The sequence below is a fragment of the Excalfactoria chinensis genome, chromosome 2 (assembly GCF_039878825.1).
Source record: "Excalfactoria chinensis isolate bCotChi1 chromosome 2, bCotChi1.hap2, whole genome shotgun sequence".
In the NCBI taxonomy this organism is placed as follows: Eukaryota; Metazoa; Chordata; class Aves; order Galliformes; family Phasianidae; genus Excalfactoria; species Excalfactoria chinensis.
In genome coordinates, this window is record NC_092826.1 from 17846233 (window position 1) to 17868054 (window position 21822).

Below are 21822 nucleotides of genomic sequence, written 5' to 3' on the forward strand. Positions count from 1 at the left end.
GAAAAGATAAACATCCAACAAGAATGAGCAAGATACTGCCAGTGCCTAAGGCAGCTCTGCTAACAGAGTGTCCATAAGGTGAAATACGATTGGATGAACCCAGTAAGGGAACCACTAAGTCCCCAGGTAAAAGATCTGGAATAAGTAAGATATAAGGAGGTCAAAACTCTCATTTTAACAGCATAACTGCAATCTACAGAAGTGAAACTTGAATGAAAACTTTAGCAACTGTTTTTTTTTTTTCTACAAATATTTTTCTGAATTTTTAGTCTCAACATAAAACTGAACTCACACAGAGAACTTAATACTGCTAACATTACGGAGCTCAGGAACTTCAGATTCATTCTCTTTTTGATCTTGTGGTGGTTTTGATCTTTTGGGCAGGCAAAAATGAACAAGAAGCAAAGATCTTAACTGTACTTTCATGCTCATCCTTCTAAAGCAGGTACTTCTATGTAAACAACATAACCAAAGAAACTCAGAGTAACTGAGAAGTAACTGAGAAATGCAGTGAGACAGCAGAACATTGGAAGAGCAGTCCATTCATTCCTACGGGGGAAGAGTTCTGGGGAGAGCACAGAAGCTATCAGGGCTTTGTAGGCACTAGAGGTTGTATGAAACATATTCCATCATATGCCAGGAAGATTTTACAAGCACAAAATCTTTCAGTTTTGCATTTTTATCAGCCTATTGCTGTGCCTTCCCAAGTGCCACTGAGGCTTCATTCTTCAATTGCACAATGACTAAGCTCTGTAGCAGCCTCCAGGATCTCCTCAGAACACAGAAAAGAGGGTCCTCCCAGCTGCTGCCACAAAGAATCCTTAACATCTCTGTATAAATCACGCCAAGTCCCTCAAAATATGTCCAGCCATCATCACACTGCATTCACTGCTGTTCATACACTATATGCCATAAAAGAAATCAGCAGCACCAGCAAAGCACACAGCTCTTCTAACACAACAGCAGGCTGTACCAGGTATATATTGTACACAATATATATTGTACACAATATATTCCTTAGATTTTCCTTCTCTGGAAAGAGACATGAAGTTAAAAGTTAGCTTCCTGGGAGAGGGAAGGAAAGCAGAAGGAAATAGGCAGGAAAACAAGAATGAAAAGAATACCTTAACTAAAATTAACAATCTGGAGCTAACAGCTGCTAGGCTCTGTGCATCTGAGAGATCATGTGTATATACGCCTGCCTTCCTAATGCCTCCACTGCTTGTATATGGATCACATGTAGAAATAAAAAACACCATGGGAGACAACGGATGCTCTACTAGAATGTAATAGGATTCTGGGGAAGTAAATCCTAACTTTGATGTTACACACACATTTCTAATCAGCATTTTTTTTTTCTAAATGCTAAGTTAAACAACCAGAGCAGGCATTTATTCTATTCTTCACAGTCACAAAATCATTATCTAGCTTTCTACAAGGGGTACATGGGAAAATATTTTTGAACATTGAGTCCACTGGAAACAAAGCAACACTGCTGGTAACTGAGAAGTTACTCAGAATTTTTCACGTTATAAAGCTGAAGAATAAGACACATTAGAATATGTTATATTAAAGCTAGTGCATTACCCTGCCTAACATATGCATGGGATTATTGCTTGTCCAGAGTGACTGTGTTATCATTGTTTGACATCAAGATCAATTCTGATGAACTGACCTGACTTAAATTACCCCATATTTTTTGCACTGGACATGATGCCAGGACTTAGTGATGTATTTATCTGTATTTGAGGAAGCTTAAGCAATGGATCACAAAACACAGCAGCCAGTGAGACAGACTCATGTAAATGTTTCAATGCTGGCTCTAAGTGGTCCATAAAAATAAGCACAAGAGCCACGCACAACACAGTAGTTTTGCTTATTTTATTTTTGAAAAATTAAAGTTTTTGAGTGCTTTCTGTGTAAAAACAACAACAACAACAACAACAACAAACTATTAAAGCCTTAATGCTGAGACTTGATACAAAAAGTGATGGCAGATATAGAATCATAGTAGAATCATAGAATCATAGAATTACCCAGATTGGAAAAGACCTAAATTGGGTCTTCTTAACAGCACCTGCAGCAGAGCAGTGTTTGTGGTTGGCTTCTGACACATTACAAGCAGGTTTTTTTTCTAATCCTAAGGAGTTGTAAGGAAAGTTGTAAGGATTGTAATGCCATGTGAATCTGGATTATTTAAAGGCTTCAGATGCGTACAGAGAACTTCACAGAGATCTGTAAAAAACAATGTAAAACAATTAGGAATTATACAGACAGGAATGGAACATACACTTTGGAACTAGAGCACCCAGAGACTTTTCTGAAGTGTCTTTAAAGGTTTTCTTCATGTAAAAAGCTGTGTTTTGTGGAAAACAATGAAATCGCCATAGGATGTCTATGATATAAAGTGGGAGTTAAGAGGAATGGAAAAAAAAGAATGGTACCTCGGGAGAAGTATTTTTACTTTACTTTACAAAATGAAGTACTTTACAAAAGTTCTACTTTTTACTTCAGGTCAAGAGGAACAAGTAAATCTGGTATTGTTATTGACACCAGTAGCCTGTCAGAGAACACAGGGCTGTGACATTCTGCCACGTGGGATGGATTTGATGATCCTTGGGTCCTTTCCAACTGAGAGTACTCTGTGATTCCACATATCTGGATGCCTGAAATATAAACCCTACTCACTTTCTGAGGTTTACTTGTGAGTGTAAGGCACTCACAAGTCAGGCAATGCAACTGTACCTTCCTTCATTAAGCTCTCAAAGACTACTACCACTGCAAGACCCTCTCACATAAAGAAGTCAAGACTTTGTTAATCACCTTCAACTTGAATGTTATTTGCCTTCTATATGAACAGCACCAGTACACAAATATATCGTAACTTTAAGGAAGAAGAATGTGCTATTTATTTATTTATTTATTACACAATTACATATATAGGCACTAAATAGTAATCTGTGTAGTGAACTTCCTATTGATAGGCTTAGGGTAATTGAATACTCTTTTGTGATTGTACTGGTTTTGGATGGGATAGAGTAACCTTTCTCTATAGCAGCTGCTATGGTGCCACAGTTGGGATTTAGGATGGGAATACGGTGGGTCATACACCACCGGTACTTCAGTGGCTGCTGAGCAGCACTCACACTAAGTTAAGAACCTTTCAGTCTCTGACACCGCCCTGCCACCGGGGGCCTGAGGGGCCATAAGGACCGGGACAGCCGACCCAGATTGGACAGAAGAATGTCCCCCACCGCACGGCCCCGTTCCAAAGCAGGCAGAAAAGCGTGAAAGGACCGCGGGCGCACGAACGGGAGCGTCAGGCCGCGCTGAGGCGGAGCGGGGCCGCCCCCTGCTGACAGCCCTTGACTATTCTGGCCACGTGAAGATCCAAGGCTGGAAACTGTGCGTGAGAGCAGCTCTGTTCGAACAGACCGAACGAGAAGACGTGCTGCAGATGCTTCATCTGTTTCAGAGCCTCTCACGGATTCCTGCACTCGCAGCTGGGGAGCTAAGGAAACTTCACATATGCCAAAGTCTTTGCTTCTGCTTCTCAGAATCCACTTCTGCAAGATCCCTCCTGCAGCATTGCCCTTAATACTACAGGTGAAAGTCTTAAGGCAATTTTGGGAGAGTCCAGTCCGCTGCTCTACTTGTAAAAACAATCATAAATAAGTGGTGTAGTTTTAAAATGGTGATAAGCAAGGTGGATGCAGCGTTCCGTTGGTTGGGAGGGAAGGGACAACGTGCGCAAGATGTGCCACGTGCCACCCCACAGGCCTCCCTCACTTCAAGCTTCCTTCTAGTTACTTCTGGGAGCCATTCTGAAGCACAGTTTCTCAGTCTCATGAACTACTTCACCTGATTCTTGCTGCTGCCCACACTTGCTGAAGAGTTAAATGCAGTCTTGTGTGAGCTCAAAAGCAGAGGCAGATGACAGCTGCCAGACGTGTGGAACCTAGCAGGAATTTGGGATGGGAGTAGTCTCATTGGCTTTTTGTTTAATCAAGTACCAGAAATCTGATGTCAGGTAGCATATTATTCCTACTCATCTTGAAAGTTATAAAAACATCTTTAATACAAAATGCAGCTTTTGTTTACAGCAGATCCAAGTTGGCATAGGCACTCTCATAAACCTATTTCCCGAATTATGAGGACACTCAAAATCTGACACAAATCTCATAAACATGTATGAGGGAAATATTCCGCACTGAGAAGGATGATTAGTTTTGCTGTATTTGAAAGCCTGTTTGCGTGCCTTCACGTGAACCATGCAGGCACAGCAGTGAGCCAGAAGCTGAACACCACTAGCACCAAGGGATTGCACACCACTTTCCAGTATACATTTGGACTAAGCACACTTTTGTCACATTTGTTCTTCTATATACAAGTACCCAATCTGAGGGACATGAGGAAAAAGACTTTGCTGGCATCCATTGCCAAATGAGAAAAAGACAAATGAAAAGGGCACAGAGGGGGACCTTTAGCTTTTCCAGCTATCACTTCTAAACCTGACTGACGTTTTTATTCATGTTCATTTTCAGCAAGACATTTTGTTCCAAACGTGTCATTTTTTTCTACCACCTAGCAGGCAGTGCTGGATGCATACTTGTGTCAGGAGGCTGGAGGACTCTGTATATTTCAAAACATATCTTCATGACAGACTAACACTATACAGAAAAAAAGGAACCAAACAACTTGAATTAATTCACTTAACTCTGAGACTTCCCAAAAGTAGTTGTCAGTCAGGTCTGAAAAGAGACCAGATGTTATCAAAACTTGACAAAATATTTGGTTTCATTCTGGTTTGTTTTTTCTTTTTCTTTTTCTTTTTTTCTTTTTTTCTCCCCACAGAATTAAGCTGTTCCATCGAGGCTGATGTGTTCCCCAGGGATGTATTGATTTCAATGAAAAGGTTTCTGGAGTTCACAGTTCATTTTTATCAATTGCAAAGATGCTCAATAAAAAAGTTAATCTTTCAAATCTGAAAACAGATACTTTCACACAATTTCATCTTGTGATGTTGATATGAAAGTTTTGGATCTGCTCCAGCACAAAGCAGAAACACATTGCAAAATGAAATTGCCACTGTTCAGAAAGCTCAGCTTGTATATCCTAGCTCTGTGTCAGCCTGGCATTTCTGCAGCTGGGAGCATACAGACATTGACGTAAGTACCTTTTCGATTGTATGCACCATAGCAGACTCTCAGTCTTGTTCTAAGCCATATTAATTTAGAAACAAACATGCGAAGATATTCCTTCAGAGACTGTTAGTTAAAAGGCAGTAGGTGTTCTGACAGTTTCTGTGTGTCCCAGACAACAGATAAGAGCAATGGTATAGAAATGCAGGCTGTATTTTCACATTTCACCATCAAGCAGCGGACATGGACTCTGCTCCACCTTGAGATCTATATCCATGTCTGTACTACATAAACCTGTCAGATTTGAGGTATGTGAAACTAACCTCTGCTTCTGCCATCCTCTCTCATTTCTGACACTAAAAATTGATGCATTTTATTGATGCAATGTAGCATCTCCTCCCACAAAACTCCACATTTCAAATGTAATTTATTGCACTGCCTAACTGATACGTTCCTGGAGAACAGGACAGGTTGTGGTGCTGTACAGACCATGCATTTCCTACAAGCATTTAGAGTTCTATGGGTCTCCTAATGGAAAAAAATACAATGTTCTTGCTGGTTATACCCTTCTGTCACAGCCTGCTGCATGATCCAGTGTACAACAACAGCTAACTTACAAAAGGATAAAAGGGCATTAGGCTCATTCCAACTCTGAGATTTCACATGTGACAGCTGGACAAACTGTTCTTGGCCAGCAGAAAGAATCAGTGACAAGAAGGAAACAAAGGAGGAAGACAGACCAAGCCCAGCAGCAAAGGTGTCAGCAACTGACTTAGGGAGCAAAGTATTGTTCAGACACCTTATGTTGCACACAGCAGAAACAGACCTAGTCCAAACATGTAAGAGGTCTAGTTGCAAAAACCCTTTGAAAAGTTTTATGTCATACCACTCATTTCAAGTCTGCAGTTACTCTTTTCTTAAATTACACTCTAGGGAAAAATGAAACTTCTGATACAAAGTAGCCACAGCAGCAGCAGCTTCATAAATATCTATTCCTAGCGCAGTGATATTTTACTAATAGCTTTGTCAGGAATCATAGGACCTCTAATTTGTGCTTTCCAAATTCCTCCCCTGTAGTCACAGGTTTGAGAAGCAACACAAATGAAAAAAACATGAAATAGCTATTTCTCACTGAATTTCTAGGGCAGATGATGCAGAAGAAGATTTAATGTTCAGCACGACAGAAAATTGTTCACAGCAGCAATTTAAATTGGAGAGAGTTACTAAGGTAACTACTGTCGTCATCCCAAATGAGGATGACCCTACCAGGGCTCGTAATGAAAAGACTCAAATAAATAAGTAATCGTTACATTGAAATAAGTTTCCAGAGGTGAGCCTGTTCTTGCTAAAAAATCTCTCTGGCTCTGTTGCTAATGTACATTTTCTTTCTGGGTGCACTCCTACTGCCCACGCACATACAGAAACTTGCAGTTACTGAGCTTACGCTCAGAATAATGAACAAGTGTGAAACTGCTGTCACATAGCTAAAAATAAGCTATTTCCCATTCATGCTATTGTTGCTGCCATGTCACACCATTCACATGCAGAATGGAGTGGGAACCAGTTTGCCCATAATTCCCTTCTTTCCTAAAAAGGCCCTTCTTTGTTTTCCCCAACAACTATTTAAGCTCTCTGAAGGCAGAAGATACAGGTGCTTCTGATTCACTTACTACACCCCAGCACCATGGACGGAAGAACGCATGACAGCCAGGCCAACAGTTTGCTTGTGAAAGTCAGGCACGCTACGTCAGGATCATCCAGGCTGCCATCACTCATACACTGAGTAATGCCTTTTGCTCTTTAAAAGCATATTCTGCTAGTTCCTGAGCTGTCAAGTGGTATTTATTTCTTCACTCGGTCTTCACTATCTTTATGATAACGGTCACGGAGCACTGGAATAGGTTGCCCAGAGAGGTGATAGGTTCCTCACCCCTGGGAACAGTCAAGGTTAGGCTGGGCAGGGCTCTGAGCAACCTGATCTAGCTGTAGGACCCCCTACATACTGCAGGGAAGTTGGACTAGATGACCTTGTGTGCCTCCGGTGGCGCAGTGGTATAAGTTGCTGCTTGCAACACCAGAGGCCCGGGGTTCGAATCCCCCCTGTGGCGTAAGTGGCAGAAATGCTGCTCTGCTACACAGAGGGCTTGGATCCCGGGAGTTGGACTCGATGATCTCTAAGGTCCCTTCCAACTTGCACGGTACTGTGATACTGTGATACTGTGTGATACCTTCAGGAGTCCTTTCCGACTCAAATGATTCTATGATTCCATGAAATGCCTAAAACAAAGCTCAGCTACTGCAGCCATCAACCATTTGGCTTCTGTGAGTAAAAGGGAGATGTGTGGGGTAGAAGTACATTGCCTGCTGCAAGATGAAAGAAGAGACCAATGCCACCTCTTTGCAGAGTGTTAGTGAGGAGGATACCACAGCAGTGGAAGCTTTCAGATATTTTCCAGGTTCCTTCTCATTTATAAGATGATCTTGCCCCAGGTACTCACTGATTCCTTTTGAATCACTGATGCAGGGGGACTGTCACGTGCACCTGCTCCATCAAGCTGCAGCAGGAGCAGCTCTCACAAGAGGAGCAGACACTCACCTAGTAGGCAGGAATCGCTGTACAACATCTACAGAAGTTGGAAAATTTTCATAAATGATCGTTTCTTTCTTTTCTTAGTCTTCACTATCAAGGAATGTCTTGGTTTATAACCCCAGAAGGAGTTCATGGCTTTTTGATAAAATCTTTCAGGAACAGGTGACAGCATAAACAATTACAGAAAATTAGTCCTAAAACAAACAAACAAACACAGTCTTTAAATTCAGGTGAGACAACAAATTGATATTTACAAAAGGAATATGGGAAGCAGAGAGGAGCCGAGGACACAAGGGGCAAGCAAATGTTCACACAATGCTCAGTGCTGCAGAACAGCAGCAGCCACCCCAGGCCCACAGGAGAGAGAATCAATAAATTGCTACAGTGATTTTAGTTACACACATTAACAGCCCTCTGAAGATAAAAGTGGCCAAAGACTACCATTTCTAAGTATTTTCATGTCAGATTCAGAAACATCTGATCTGTCAAGTGCAATTTTCACTCCAGAAGAGAGGAGCTAGATGACTGAGACAGGCAGTCTTTGCTGCTTATCACACTTCTCACAAAAGTCCACAGAAAAATCCCAAAGTAAACTATTCTTTCCCACAGTGCTATGTGCTCTAAAGCTGGTATTTGCTCAGATGTGAAAAAAAAATAAAAAAAAAAATAAAAAAAAATAAAAAAAATGCAAACTTATTCTTTCTCTTCTGTAATATTATTGTATAGCAAATATTGAACTCTTTCAAGTAGTAGATTTGCAAAGAAATAATATATCATAATGATAGTGAGATTCTGTTTTTGGGTGGAAGTTTCATGCAAGGACAGTCGCTGTTCAGATTCTGAACAGCACCTAAATAAAATCCCATTTCAAAAAAAATGAAATAAAATTTAAAGACATAAAGATGCAAGTTACTGAGAAACGCATCCAGCTTTAACTTTTGCCACTGTTTACTTAGGTCTTATTCAACTGCCAATGTGAACAGAACAGCACTGCAGAACAGTTCCCTATGCTGACCACAGCAAATCTACATTGTTTGCAGTTTCTAAACTTTTCAACAAAACTTCCTTTAAGTTCAGACCGTTTTTTCATTTTTCCTCCATTTCAGTTGGAAAAGCTACCAAACTAATATTCAAACGTGACTGCCAGTGGTTTGACCTCTCGCTTAAAAGAACAAAATTTCATTTAAAAGTTCATAAAATATTATGATATTTCTAGAAATGTCCATAGACAATTCAAGGTTTATCTTGCATTCATAACACTCATAGGTTTCAAATGTCCACTGGCCATTAATTTTTATGTGGTTTTTAAATTAGACTATAACCATTCCTATTACTTTGCCAATTTTTCTTAGCACAATATGACATCTGCAATACTCGCTTGAGTGAGGCTTTTATTCCCTATCCCATTTCTGCAAATGTGATGAGCAGTTTTTCTCCATTTCAAGGATTAATTTTGTAAATGACTTTCTAAGCATCCCAAGCACAATGGAAGAAGTCAAAAATAAACCTGAGGGCAAGGGGCCAATGCAGATGTACATAACTCCCAAATGCACTTCATTGCCCTCTTGACAGCTTTACATACCCCATTGAAAAAGGCTGTAGAGATCACCACTACAACCATAACTCTCTTCTCCAGCTGGAAGGGCATGCAGGTTTTATGTAATGCAGCTCCTTAATTTTAATCGGAATTCTTGAGCACGGCCTGGAGATATGGGCAGAAGGCAGCCTATCTTCAAGGTGATCAGCCCTTTAGCAAGGATATAGTGGGTTAAAAATACCTCTCAGAAAGCTCTAAACATGTAAGTGATAAATTCCTCCACTTTTCTATATCCCATACTGGTTGTTATGCCATTACAGTGAACTACTCCTTCTCATCTTCAGCTTGCCAGAGTAATCAGGCTCTAGAAGGAAAACAGACCTTGGGGTACAACACCAAAGGAAAGATCCACTCAGGGCCAGCACATGTGAACCAGTACTGCTCTGTTTCTTTTTGCATCTTTACTCACTGGGCATATACAGTTTGAGTTACCATTTCTATCAGTTTGAGTTACCATTTCTATCATCATCTAACTAGTTTCATGATACTCAGAAGAGATGCAGCATCATGTTTCTCTTGGCTCAGGCTCCCTCAGGCTCGCTGCAGGAGCTGGAGCGAGAAGAAGCATCTGAAGGCAGAGCTCAGATCATCCAGCAGCCACAGGCAAAAACACCCTGAAGGTCAGTGATGTTGCCCTCTCCATGTCCTGAGAGCAGATGGTGGAAAACTTCAGAGCAAATCACCCTGCAGTGCCCATTGCCTCTCCAAGAGCCTAGAAAAGTCTTGGTGAACAGGGCAGCACAAGTACCAAGAATCAAAGTGCAAACTACATCCAAGAAGATGCATCACTGAATGTCATCAAGGACATTAAGAAAATCCAATTCTTTGTTTATAGTCAACTTCGCTGTGTAGCTCTTTCAAAGTCACCAACTCATCCTCCCAGTTCCACCTCACCCACTCACACAGGTTTTGTGTATACGAATTCCAGAATAGGAATGAGCACATTTGTCATGGTTTTGTGGTGTTGCTGTCAATATTCTACATCATAACATCATGTGCAGAACTAGAGTCTGAACCCGGGCCGCAGGGGTGAGAGCGCTGAATCCTAACCACTAGACCATCTGGGATATGTAGTTCTCCTCCGAGAGCTGAGTACTGGGGATGCTGCCATTCCACAGAACTGGAGCAGGAACCTCCCAATGAACCATACTGCACATGATGTTATGATGTAGAATATTGACAGCAACACCACAAAACCATGACAACATTAAATCATGACTGGCAGTATTTTAATCAAGTGTTTTGCTAGAAACACAAAAAAAATTGCTTTAGACAGACATAGGGTAAAAAGTCCCTTCCTGTCTCACATGCACACTTTAAAACAGATTTTAAATCTACAAATTTGAATACAAAAACCGCTTCAAAATATTTTTTCCACATTAAAATGTGGCGGTACTTACTTTCAAGATATCTTTGACGTACACAGGAAAATTCAAAGCCTCTAAGGTTTTTCTTCATTATTATCATCACAGTGACTTACAAATAATTAGATGCAAGAAAACTAATTAATGCCAGTCAACATGTTTTCCTGAAAGAGGTTTTGTCACTTTAGTGTTCTTTTTCCTTCAAGATAATGTGGTTCAAAGGCTCAAAGACTCTAAAGCCATGTGTGCTGTCTTATAAAGGTCCCAGTCCAACACTGGAGTAAACAAATCCTTCTCTTTTCGTTTATCTACAAGTTGAAATAAATCACTGCCAGATTAGAACAACATTTCTGATGATACACTTTATCCACTTCCTTCCTGAAAGTGCAGAACAAAAATAATCCTGTGACTAAAAAATAAGCCTTGTAATGTTAAATTAAAGAAGCTGAATCTACTCTGCTCATGAGGGAAGGATGAAAGGTGAACTGTCAATGAATTTTTATGATTACATATGGAAAAAGCTTAGAGGGAAATGTTTCCAATCTGGCAAACAAAGGCACAGACTCAATAGCTGTAAACAGAATCTAGACTGTCATGGTTTTGTGCTGTCAATATTCTACATCATGACATCATGTGCGGTTGTAAGAGGCCATGCTTTTTACATTACTGTCTCAAAGTCTGCTGAAATGGACAAGTTCAGGGAAGCCTGGCCAAGGTTCCAGAGACACACAGAAGGACAAGTCCAGGCAAGTCTGAACCACGGTTCCAGACCCCCTTTGTTTAAGGGTGACGTGACAGATGACAGACAGATGACAGATGGACAAGTCCGGGAGCTACGAAAGGGAGATAAGATACAGATGAATGGCCCTTAAGTGGTCTTTTGTGTGGGCCTATCTCAAGGAAGAGGGCCATCTCCGAGGTATTCACAGGACTCTGAGCCAAGCCTTCCAGAAATGTCCCGAAGGCTGGGAAGAAGAAGGATAAATAGAGCATGGACAAACCATGGATTTTGGGGTAGAGGTTTTCTGACATCAGATGCCTCTCTTCATGAACAAGGAGGTTGTCTGACATCAGATGCCTCACTACGTGAACGCCTGCATGCTGAAGAAGATGCATGCATGAAGAACTCTTAGGCATCTGGCTTCAGATTCCTCCAACGTCTTCCTACGGCGGACACCGGATTCACCTGGGCTTGCTGCTCGAGACTCTGCTCCGTGAGACCTCGCTGCTCGAGACTCTGCTCCGTGAGACCTCGCTGCCTCCCGATACCTCGCTGCCCTTTCTACCTCCCGCTCTGCGCTGCACCGATCTGCTGCTTGCGGCCTGACCCTCTGCTGCGGCTCTCCCCTGCGCTTGTTCCTCCTGGACCAACGAAACGACGTGCAACGGGACGCTGCTGCGTTCAGGAGGTGACTTTCCCCGCTTTCCGTAATTCTTGCCTTTTCTACCTTTCCTGTCGCCCACTTTCCCTTCCCCATCACCCTAATTTTGGTATCCGCCGCTCTCCCTTCCCCATCCCCTCAGCCGTCTATTATTCCCAATAAACTGGTCGGATCAACATTTGAATGCTTCTCTTCTTAATCTCACGCCGAGCATAATTTATCAAAAGAACCTTGCCTCACTCCTTAATTGGAGCGAGACATTTTTATTGGCGTAGTCGGCAGGATACTCGTCGTGAGAGTGTTGTCCTTCCAGTTTCTCTAAAAACTTTTCTGTCTTTTTCTCCTGGAGTTGCAAGGAGCGATTGTTTTGATAACTTAATTGGACGTGTGCACCTCTCCAGGAAGACCGCTCCACATTCTGAAACTTTCTTTCTTACGTGTATATCTCTCGGGGACGAATGAATTAATTTTGACTCTTTGCTTTTGTTATACACGTGTGTGCCTCCCCGGGAAGACTATTTTGCATTGTGGTGGTTTTTAAGTATCTTGTGACGTACCTTTGGTTTTAAAGTTTTGTGTGTGCGCCTCTTGGGGAAGTGGTGTGTGCTTCTCCAAGAAGTTTATTGCTTTTGAGAAACTTAGAAGTTATTTCTAACTTTTGTTGCTTGAAGGTTGAAGTTTTTCGTTGTGGCTTGACAGGATAGCCAGGACCAATTGAGGTGTTTGCACTTTCTTTGGAAGTGTTGATTGAGTCGTTTGGTCTTTTGTGTAAAGGAGTGTTTTGAGCAGTTGTTGGTTTTGTTAAGTGTTTGCCTCTCTGAGGAGATAAGGAGTCTCCTCCTCCCTCAGTGTAGATTTCGTTGCCTGTAGATTTTGTTGTGAGTAAAATTACATTTGATATGGAAGGTGAAAATATGTTGTTTGATATCCTTGAAAAGCACGCGTCTCGGCCATCGTCATCAGGGATGGACTGGGCACGTGAAAATTGGTATAACTTGCAGGCTGTTTCTGACCGTATTTGTGTTTTACAACATGGGGCTCGTACCCGAGCCGGGAAAGGCAAATCATTTATTTGTGCAGTGCTCGGTGCTGCTTTAAAAGCAGCTGTGGAGTTCCGAGATCAGCAGTTTGAGGCGGAAAACCGGACTATACAGTCGTTACAAGAAACAGTTAAAACAACCCAGGAACTCGTGAAAGCCTTGCAAAACCAAATTAGAAATCTAGAAGTACAATTGGAAAGAGAGAGACATAATTCGGCCTTGTTACAAATGGCTTTTAAGGAAATTTTAACATATAAAGATACGGGTGACACTGATTTTCATGGTACACCACAAGAAAAACTGTATCCTCAGGAAGAACTAAAAGAAGCGAAAGAAAATTTTAATAAGTTTGAAACCCCAATAGCCCCTCTGCGCCCTCTAATAAAAACAGAATATACCTTTGATAATGGAGAGGATCTGGATCCTCAAATGAATGTTAAAGAAATTCCCTTTTCTGCCACTGAATTAGCTAAACTGAAAAAAGATTTTAGCCGCTCTCCAAGGGAATCAGAAACAGAATATGTATGGAGAGTCAGCTTAACTGGTGGAGACCAAATAATGCTTACCGAAAAGGAGGCTGAGGGTTATTGGGGGCCAGGAGTATTTTTAACTACCGGCAACAATCGTGCTCCCTGGTCCCTAACACAGAGGGCTGCTTATTGGGCTGGTGGTCTCAACCCTTTAGAAAGGGGAGACCCTCTTGCTATTAATGGGACGGTGGATCAATTGGTTGAAAGTGTTCAAAAGGCTGCCTGTCTGCAAATGATGTATGACAGGAAACTGCAGCCACGGCACGAATCCCCCATGATGATGCCTGTTGATCCTGAAAGGATGACTCCTTTAATTAGGGGGCTTCCAGAATCGCTGAAACCTATTGGTATACAGTTACAAGGTAAAATACAGGCCATGTCCCAGGGAGAGAGAGCTCGAGCTGCTTTAGAAGGAGCTAGTACTTCAGGCTCTTTACAGTCTGGTTTTAAGGTATGGACATGGGGGGAGGTTGCCCAAGAGTTGATTAATTATGAAAGGAAATTTGGGCCCGTGGCTTCTACCAGTAAATTTGAGCCAAAGGGAGTAAGGCTTGCAGCAGCCACCCTTGCTCCTAGGCCACCTAGCCCGAAACTTAATAGAATGGAAAAGGTTTCATTGCCAGTAAGAACAGGTAGGCGAAACATTGCTCACAAACGTAATAGACTGTGGACCCTGGGCCTGCAAAAGGGTATTCCTCGAGATCTAATGAATGGACTATCAACAGATAGGCTCGAGATGCTGGTGACCAGTTGGCCGACTAAACTTGAGACCCCAGTTCCTAGTGTCCCCCCCCACAGTTACAGAAGAGATACCTGAGAAATTGGGAAACTAATTCCTTCACCCTCCTCAAGTGAGCTGGGGGGGGGGGGGGGGGGGGAAGGGTGGATGTTTGTTAGAAAGCTCACAACAAAAGGAGAAGATTCTCCATTTAACACCTTCTGTCCCAAGGCCTCACCACTCCTACCAGCTACCCCTGTGAGTCACAATACAGTTAAGCTGATAAACTAGGGAAACACTGGCCCGCCTGTGTCAATTGACTCAGCTAACCTGAGGACAATTCCCCTAACATTAATGAAATACCTTAACAAGAATCCTTGGAAGGCTAAGGACACCCCTAAAAAAGGAATGTAAAATATATTCTCACCGAATTGTTCCCTCGTTTTTTAATTGTATTAACAAAGCCCCAAAAGGGCAAGTTGTTGTCTTGTTTTATTTTTCAGAAGATTCCCGTGGGACACTGACTGAACAGAATGGCTTATAGCTGATTTTAACCATTTGTGTTTTGTGACAGAAAAATTGAAGATGTGATCATGCTAGAAGCAATAATATTATGTTTTGGTTTGTTGTGGGTTGTGATTGATATCAGTCCTTGGATCTGTTAAAACTTCACAATTTGGTTCAGATTTTTGTTTTTTCAGATCATCCTGGCTTTCTGGTACTTCCTGCACAGTGGTATAATTCCTTCTGACCCCTTCTTTCACCCCTTTTGGTTAAACTGATTGTGATTTGCATGTAACTCCTCCATGGTGTTTCCAAATTATTAACGAATTGGGAAGTGAGCAATGGGACTCATCTAATATCTTTTAGATGTAGTCACAAAAGTAAAATTTATCATAAAACCCTTTGCACTGATGCTTTTCAGTAACACATCAGTTCAGGAGTTCCATCCAAAACACAGTTGTTGGAAAGTGTCTGAGTTTTGACAAGAGATGTGTATGTTTCTGGGATTACTTTTATGATTTGTGTTGTCGCAACTCTACTGTTTCTTCCATGTATGATACCATGTTTTTCTATTGTGTGTTGTCGCAACTCTACTGTTTCTTCCATGTATGATACCATGTTTTGTTCAACTTATTCAACATGTTGTATCTTCTATGTATTTTGTAACCTCATCAAGTGATGAGAAAGTTGAGCACATCCGTGCAACATTTGTAACCAAGCAGGAAAAATCCTTTGTAATGATTGCATGAAACATTTTAATTCCCCTGCCCTCTCCTTTTTCCCTCATGCTTACTATCTTTCTCTCACCATCCTGGATCAGCAGTGGTCCATTTTTTAAGCAAACTTTGAGTCACGGGGTGGTGTAAGAGGCCATGCTTTTTACATTACTGTCTCAAAGTCTGCTGAAATGGACAAGTTCAGGGAAGCCTGGCCAAGGTTCCAGAGACACACAGAAGGACAAGTCCAGGCAAGTCTGAACCACGGTTCCAGACCCCCTTTGTTTAAGGGTGACGTGACAGATGACAGACAGATGACAGATGGACAAGTCCGGGAGCTACGAAAGGGAGATAAGATACAGATGAATGGCCCTTAAGTGGTCTTTTGTGTGGGCCTATCTCAAGGAAGAGGGCCATCTCCGAGGTATTCACAGGACTCTGAGCCAAGCCTTCCAGAAATGTCCCGAAGGCTGGGAAGAAGAAGGATAAATAGAGCATGGACAAACCATGGATTTTGGGGTAGAGGTTTTCTGACATCAGATGCCTCTCTTCATGAACAAGGAGGTTGTCTGACATCAGATGCCTCACTACGTGAACGCCTGCATGCTGAAGAAGATGCATGCATGAAGAACTCTTAGGCATCTGGCTTCAGATTCCTCCAACGTCTTCCTACGGCGGACACCGGATTCACCTGGGCTTGCTGCTCGAGACTCTGCTCCGTGAGACCTCGCTGCTCGAGACTCTGCTCCGTGAGACCTCGCTGCCTCCCGATACCTCGCTGCCCTTTCTACCTCCCGCTCTGCGCTGCACCGATCTGCTGCTTGCGGCCTGACCCTCTGCTGCGGCTCTCCCCTGCGCTTGTTCCTCCTGGACCAACGAAACGACGTGCAACGGGACGCTGCTGCGTTCAGGAGGTGACTTTCCCCGCTTTCCGTAATTCTTGCCTTTTCTACCTTTCCTGTCGCCCACTTTCCCTTCCCCATCACCCTAATTTTGGTATCCGCCGCTCTCCCTTCCCCATCCCCTCAGCCGTCTATTATTCCCAATAAACTGGTCGGATCAACATTTGAATGCTTCTCTTCTTAATCTCACGCCGAGCATAATTTATCAAAAGAACCTTGCCTCACTCCTTAATTGGAGCGAGACAGCGGTATGAACTGTTTTGGTGGTATAAGAAAGTGTAATAGAGGGTATGTGGAAGTGTAACAGAGGGTATGTGGAAGTGTAACAGAGGGTATGTGGAAGTGTAACAGAGGGTATGTGGAAGTGTAACAGAGGGTATGTGGAAGTGTAATAGAGGGTATGTGGAAGTGTAACAGAGGGTATGTGGAAGTGTGGAAGGTTCATGCTCCAGATCTGTGGAATGGCAGCATCCCGAGTACTCAGCCCTTGGAGGAAACTACATATCCCAGGGGACAACGCGGCCAGAGATGAATCACCAGAGGAGGAGGACACACATATAATCTCGCTCCCAGGCTGGAACGTCCCTCTTTTCGCCCTGTCTATCGCTTTGGAGCGCTCCATCCCTGCTGTCTCGCTCTATCAGCAACGTTCCAGCCTGTCGCCTAGAGATTGCAGTAGGCCCCCGGTTCTCCGGGACTCTTTTTCTCTCTTTCTTTTTCTCTGCCTTGTTTGATATAGTAGTTGTAGTTATATTGTATCATATTGTGTCTCGTATTTAGTAAAATAAGTTCTTTCCTTAGATTGCTGCCGTTGTTTTTGTTCATTTCTCCCCTTCTAGGGGCAGCAGCCTCTATCACGGGTAAATCTAGATAACCCGATTACAAGATGAACGAAACCTTAAAAAGATGAAATTTCCTGACAGTAAAAGTATTTAAACTTCCTAAAAGTTTACTGGAGGTACCTGCTTTGGCAACTGCTGAGCCAGGCCCCTGCCCACAAGGGTGACACTGGGCACCACCAACAGCCCTGCCCAGCCGGTGGCCTGCCTGCCTCCCCACCAGCAACTGGGCCCCTCACTGGTGCTGCACCAGACCAAACATGGCTGTCACCAGACCAAAAGCACCACCATTTGGTACAACCAATTACTGCTCTACGTTATCAATATACATCTGTCTATGCTGGAGACAAGAGAGGAAAATCAGAAAGGTGTCACCAAGCCCAAAGACTCTCAGAATCCACAGTGATGACACAAACTACTCAATACAGCAGAGAGCAAAAAAGTCAAAACCCAAAGTCAATAAAGAACACTTCTACTGTGGAAAAGCTATGCTAATTGCTTCTTTGCTGCTTGTGCATGTTGGTATCACACAACCCTAAAGCAAGAACCCCTCACCCCATGCTCCTCTCACTCCCCATGGTCTTTGAGAACTTCTGGTCCTCGGCAGCAGCCCACATGCATTATCCCAGAAGCTTCCTGTACTCTGCTCAGCACATTCGCTTCACTTCTAGAGTGCCCTCCCACCCTCCTACGGCAACAAGCTTCACCCAATGGTTCCTGAACTGTTTTCATCAAGCAAGATAGACTGAACACAGTGGAAGCTAGGAAAGTCCAAAGCAAAACACATGCACTCTGAGGTCCACAAAATATTTTTACTTAAAGGACAGCTAACGAGCTGTGCAGAAATTGAGGAACTATCTGGGACCTAACTCAAAGCTTCCTGGTTCTTCCATATTCTTCCAACGGCTCCATGTCCTTCTTGTGCTGAGGGCCCCATAAGCAGACGCAATACTCCAGGTAGGGTTTCAGGAGAGCAGAGTAGAGGAGCAAAATTACCTCCCTCGACCTGTTGGTCAAGTTTCTCTTGGGGCAACCCAGGATCCAGCTGGCCTTCTGGGCTGCAAGCGCAAATTGCCAGCCCCTGTTGAATAATACATCAATCCACACCCCCCAGATCCTTCTCAGGACTGCTCTCAAGCCACTCCCTGCCCTACCTGTATCCGTGCTTTGCCCCAATCCAGGTGCAGGACCTTGGACTTGGCCTTGCTAAATTTCATGAGGTTGGCATGGGGTCATCTCTCGAGCCTGGCCAGGTGCACTAGATGAATACAGTGCACTAGTTTAGGGAATATTTTAGTTCCTTAAAACACGCACATGCACCTAACAATGTAATTACATAAAGCTCCAACAACAGTGATAATCACTCCTGAAATCACCCTTAAATCTGAACCTCCTCAGTGTTCCCACTACAAACTGGTTGCTCAAAAAAACAAAGCCACACCAAAAAAATCCATGCTCTTTCTGTAACAATCCCAGCATGTGTCACTAGCAATCCACCACCAATACATCAGGATGGGCCTCCTCTCTCCACAGCATTCTGGAAAGATTCTCTGCAGGCTATGTATGCAGCAGCACTAATCACAACAGCTCTGGCTACCTACAACACAAATACTCATAAAAGAGTAAAGTCATTCCTTAGAAACTCTGAGAACTGCTCATTAGGAGCCCTTGCATGCCCAACAGGACTATTTCACAGCCCATCATGGACCAGCAGCTCTGGTTCTGAATACCAAAAATAGCTTGCTTTCAATCCTACAGACACAACGTTACACAAAACTATGATTTCTAGTGTCAAAATTTATATTTTATCCCTGATTACTTGTATCTTTATCAACAGAGATCCGCAGAATTACTCCATGTGACATATTTATATAAGCAAATGGCTTATCACAGTGTAGTCATAGTAAGTAAAACAAACCAGAAAAACAAAAATATTTCAAGTTCCCTTCTCCTCTATATGTTTTATCTGTAAAGCACTTCTATCATTTCCCAACCTGCTGTTATAAAAGCAGGAGATGTGGAAAATCACCACGATCTTCAATCAGAACTAACAAGGTAACACAAACTGAGACTTTGCAGGTTACGTCTGGCGGGACATACGCTAAGATTTATATAAACAGCTTTACATTATTTCCACAATCCCTTCCCCTGAACATATACATATATATATCCAACAAATTTCTCACAGGAAAGGACAGGTTGTGCACTTTTATGAGGTTGTTTTGTTTCTGTAAAAATTATGTAATTGGAAATGTGGTTTATTAGTGTAAAGCAAGCATCAGCCTTAGCTAAGGGATGGCTGTTGCACATCCACGGTGCCCTCTCCCCAGGGAGCCAGCAGTCACAGCTGCCGCTGAGATGCTGTCAAAAACCCAGTACCATTCCTACTGGGAGTACAACTAAAAATACCAGTACAAATTAGCAGTGTGCACTGACAGTCATTAAGTGCCTTCACACCTTCCAGCCAGAACACAGGCAGGGCTTCTTGCTCAGACGATATTCCCATGTATCTTTATGAAGCATCCCATACCAGCTCAATGTATTTTTGAGATACTGCTGCAGAACAAACAACCCAACAGAGAGAGTGCCAGGAGGATCCTATTTCAAAACAGTGATCTGTCCTTTCAGTATCCACGGAATAGAAACAAGTGATGTCTTAAAGTGCATCCACTTTAACAGAATACCCAATAGCTTGTATAAAATGGGCGGTCCAGAAGACACTAAACTCAGCTGCACTATTAAGTCCCCATGCTCTTTTATGTCCTATTACCAAGAGATGCTATTAGAAAATATAAAACGTATATTGTATTCATGAAGTCACTTATACTTCCTGCTACTACTATAGCAACTTCTCCCGTACCACTTCTTATTTAACTTTTAAATCCAAATCTGCACATATGACAGTAGATACATTTTAATGTTTAGTATTTATTATTTTTGATTATTTTCTTTATTTACAATAGGAGGTGGCATAGGTATCTGAGTCAGAGTTGCTGAGGATATCTTCTGTCCTGTATCTGTGACTCCAGGCACATGGCCCATGGCCCCAAGGAGGAGACCCCACAGCATCTGGGCAGCTTGTGCCAGAACTCCAGCACCACAGAGCACAGCAGTGCTTCAGCTGCTTTCATGTCACTTGATATCATGCATTACATTGTTCATCTCATTGTCTTCAGCTAATGTTGACATCATTTTGATGTCACTTTCACCTTCTCTATGGAAGCACTCAGAGTCAGGCTGGATGTGGCTCTGGGAAGCCTGATCTAGTGATTGGCAACCCTGCACGTAGCAGGGGGGTTGAAACTAGATGATCTCTGGGGTTCTTTTCAACCCAGGCCATTCTATGATTCTATCTATGATCCTACAGCAGTGGCTGCTTTAGCCTGAGTTACTGTTGGCCTCTGGTGCAGGTTGGCAGCATTCCCACCCTTCCTTCTGCGTTACCAATAATAAATTATAGGTCTGCGGCAGAAAACTGAAAAGTTGCAAATGCATTGTGCACTAAACTGCTCTCTCCTCTAGCAGTACTGTTCCTGCTATTCCGCTGCCTGACAGCCCCAATTACTCAGGCATAAATAAATAAATAACTAAATACATTATTTTAAAGCCACAAATGAAAGTAACAACAGCTTTAGTTCCCCTTCAAAAACAAGTGAATCAAACTCTTTGCAGGTAGCACAGGTCTCGCCCTGGACCAGGCTTCCTAGCAAGGTGGGTGATACCCTATACCTGCCAGCGCTCAAAAGACATTTGAATAATGCCCTCAGTAATGTGCTTTAACTCTGTGTTGGCCATGAAGCAGCCAGGAAGGTGGACTCTACAGTTCTTTCAAGGTCCCTTCCACAAGAGCTATTCCACTCTATAACTCTACTTCCAAGAACCGTCTGGTTCTACACATTTTATGGTAAAATGGTAACTGTGATGATATTTTATGCCCTTTTCTCTTCTATTTCTTCAGACCCCAATCTGGGAACCACCTACCATCTAAAAAATGGGAAGAGGAAGGATGAAACCATTACATTTGTTCCGTGCTCTTTACTTCAGGGCTTAGAGTGGAACATCAGCTCTCACAGCGCTCCTAGGGTGAAGCTTTGCCGACACTGTTGGGCCAGCAGATCCACAGGCTGTCTGTACTGGGGTTACTTCCATCCCACATCTCCTCCTCCCTGATTGAGGGAGGGCAAAAGGACATTCTTCTTCTTGTAGATGAAATCTTGCTCTGATTCAGTTACCAATTTTCATGCACAAGGGATTCCAAATGCAGGCACTCTCTGCATTGATAAAGGCACTGCGTAAGATGCAGTAGAAATGCTAATCAAGATGTGGCGATACAGCTGGAGATGGTGGCATTAAGACAAAAGGGATGAAATGGCCACTTTCCCTCACAAGCCATCAATAAGCTGCAATCTAATTTAAAGTGACATTTTTATAGTTCTTGCAGAAACATGAAAATTAGAGGGTCTACTTATTGAATAAAATATGACAGGAGTTTTTTCTTT

The 21822-nt window shown here is 42.7% G+C and overlaps 2 protein-coding genes and 1 long non-coding RNA gene across 12 annotated transcripts in view; 1 reads left to right on the top strand and 2 right to left on the bottom strand.

The window, feature by feature from the left end:
• Window positions 1–21822, bottom strand: part of OXR1 (oxidation resistance 1) — a 239956-nt gene that overhangs the window by 147547 nt on the left and 70587 nt on the right. The gene's annotated exons all lie outside the window — the stretch shown is intronic.
• Window positions 11944–15473, top strand: LOC140249065 (uncharacterized). Its single transcript, XM_072330311.1, has one exon. The coding sequence runs from the start codon at window positions 12974–12976 to the stop codon at window positions 14459–14461; it is 1488 nt and encodes a 495-aa protein (XP_072186412.1). The 5' UTR covers window positions 11944–12973; the 3' UTR covers window positions 14462–15473.
• On the bottom strand, window positions 15846–16723 carry LOC140249066 (uncharacterized). Its single transcript, XR_011902936.1, has 2 exons — window positions 16339–16723; window positions 15846–16308 (listed from the first exon to the last, which is right to left on the bottom strand). It is a non-coding gene; the product is annotated as an uncharacterized lncRNA (long non-coding RNA).

Bases quoted from the DNA above. Each gene is read 5' to 3' on its own strand.
- LOC140249065 (XM_072330311.1), top strand. From the start codon at position 12,974: ATGGAAGGTGAAAATATGTTGTTTGATATCCTTGAAAAGCACGCGTCT.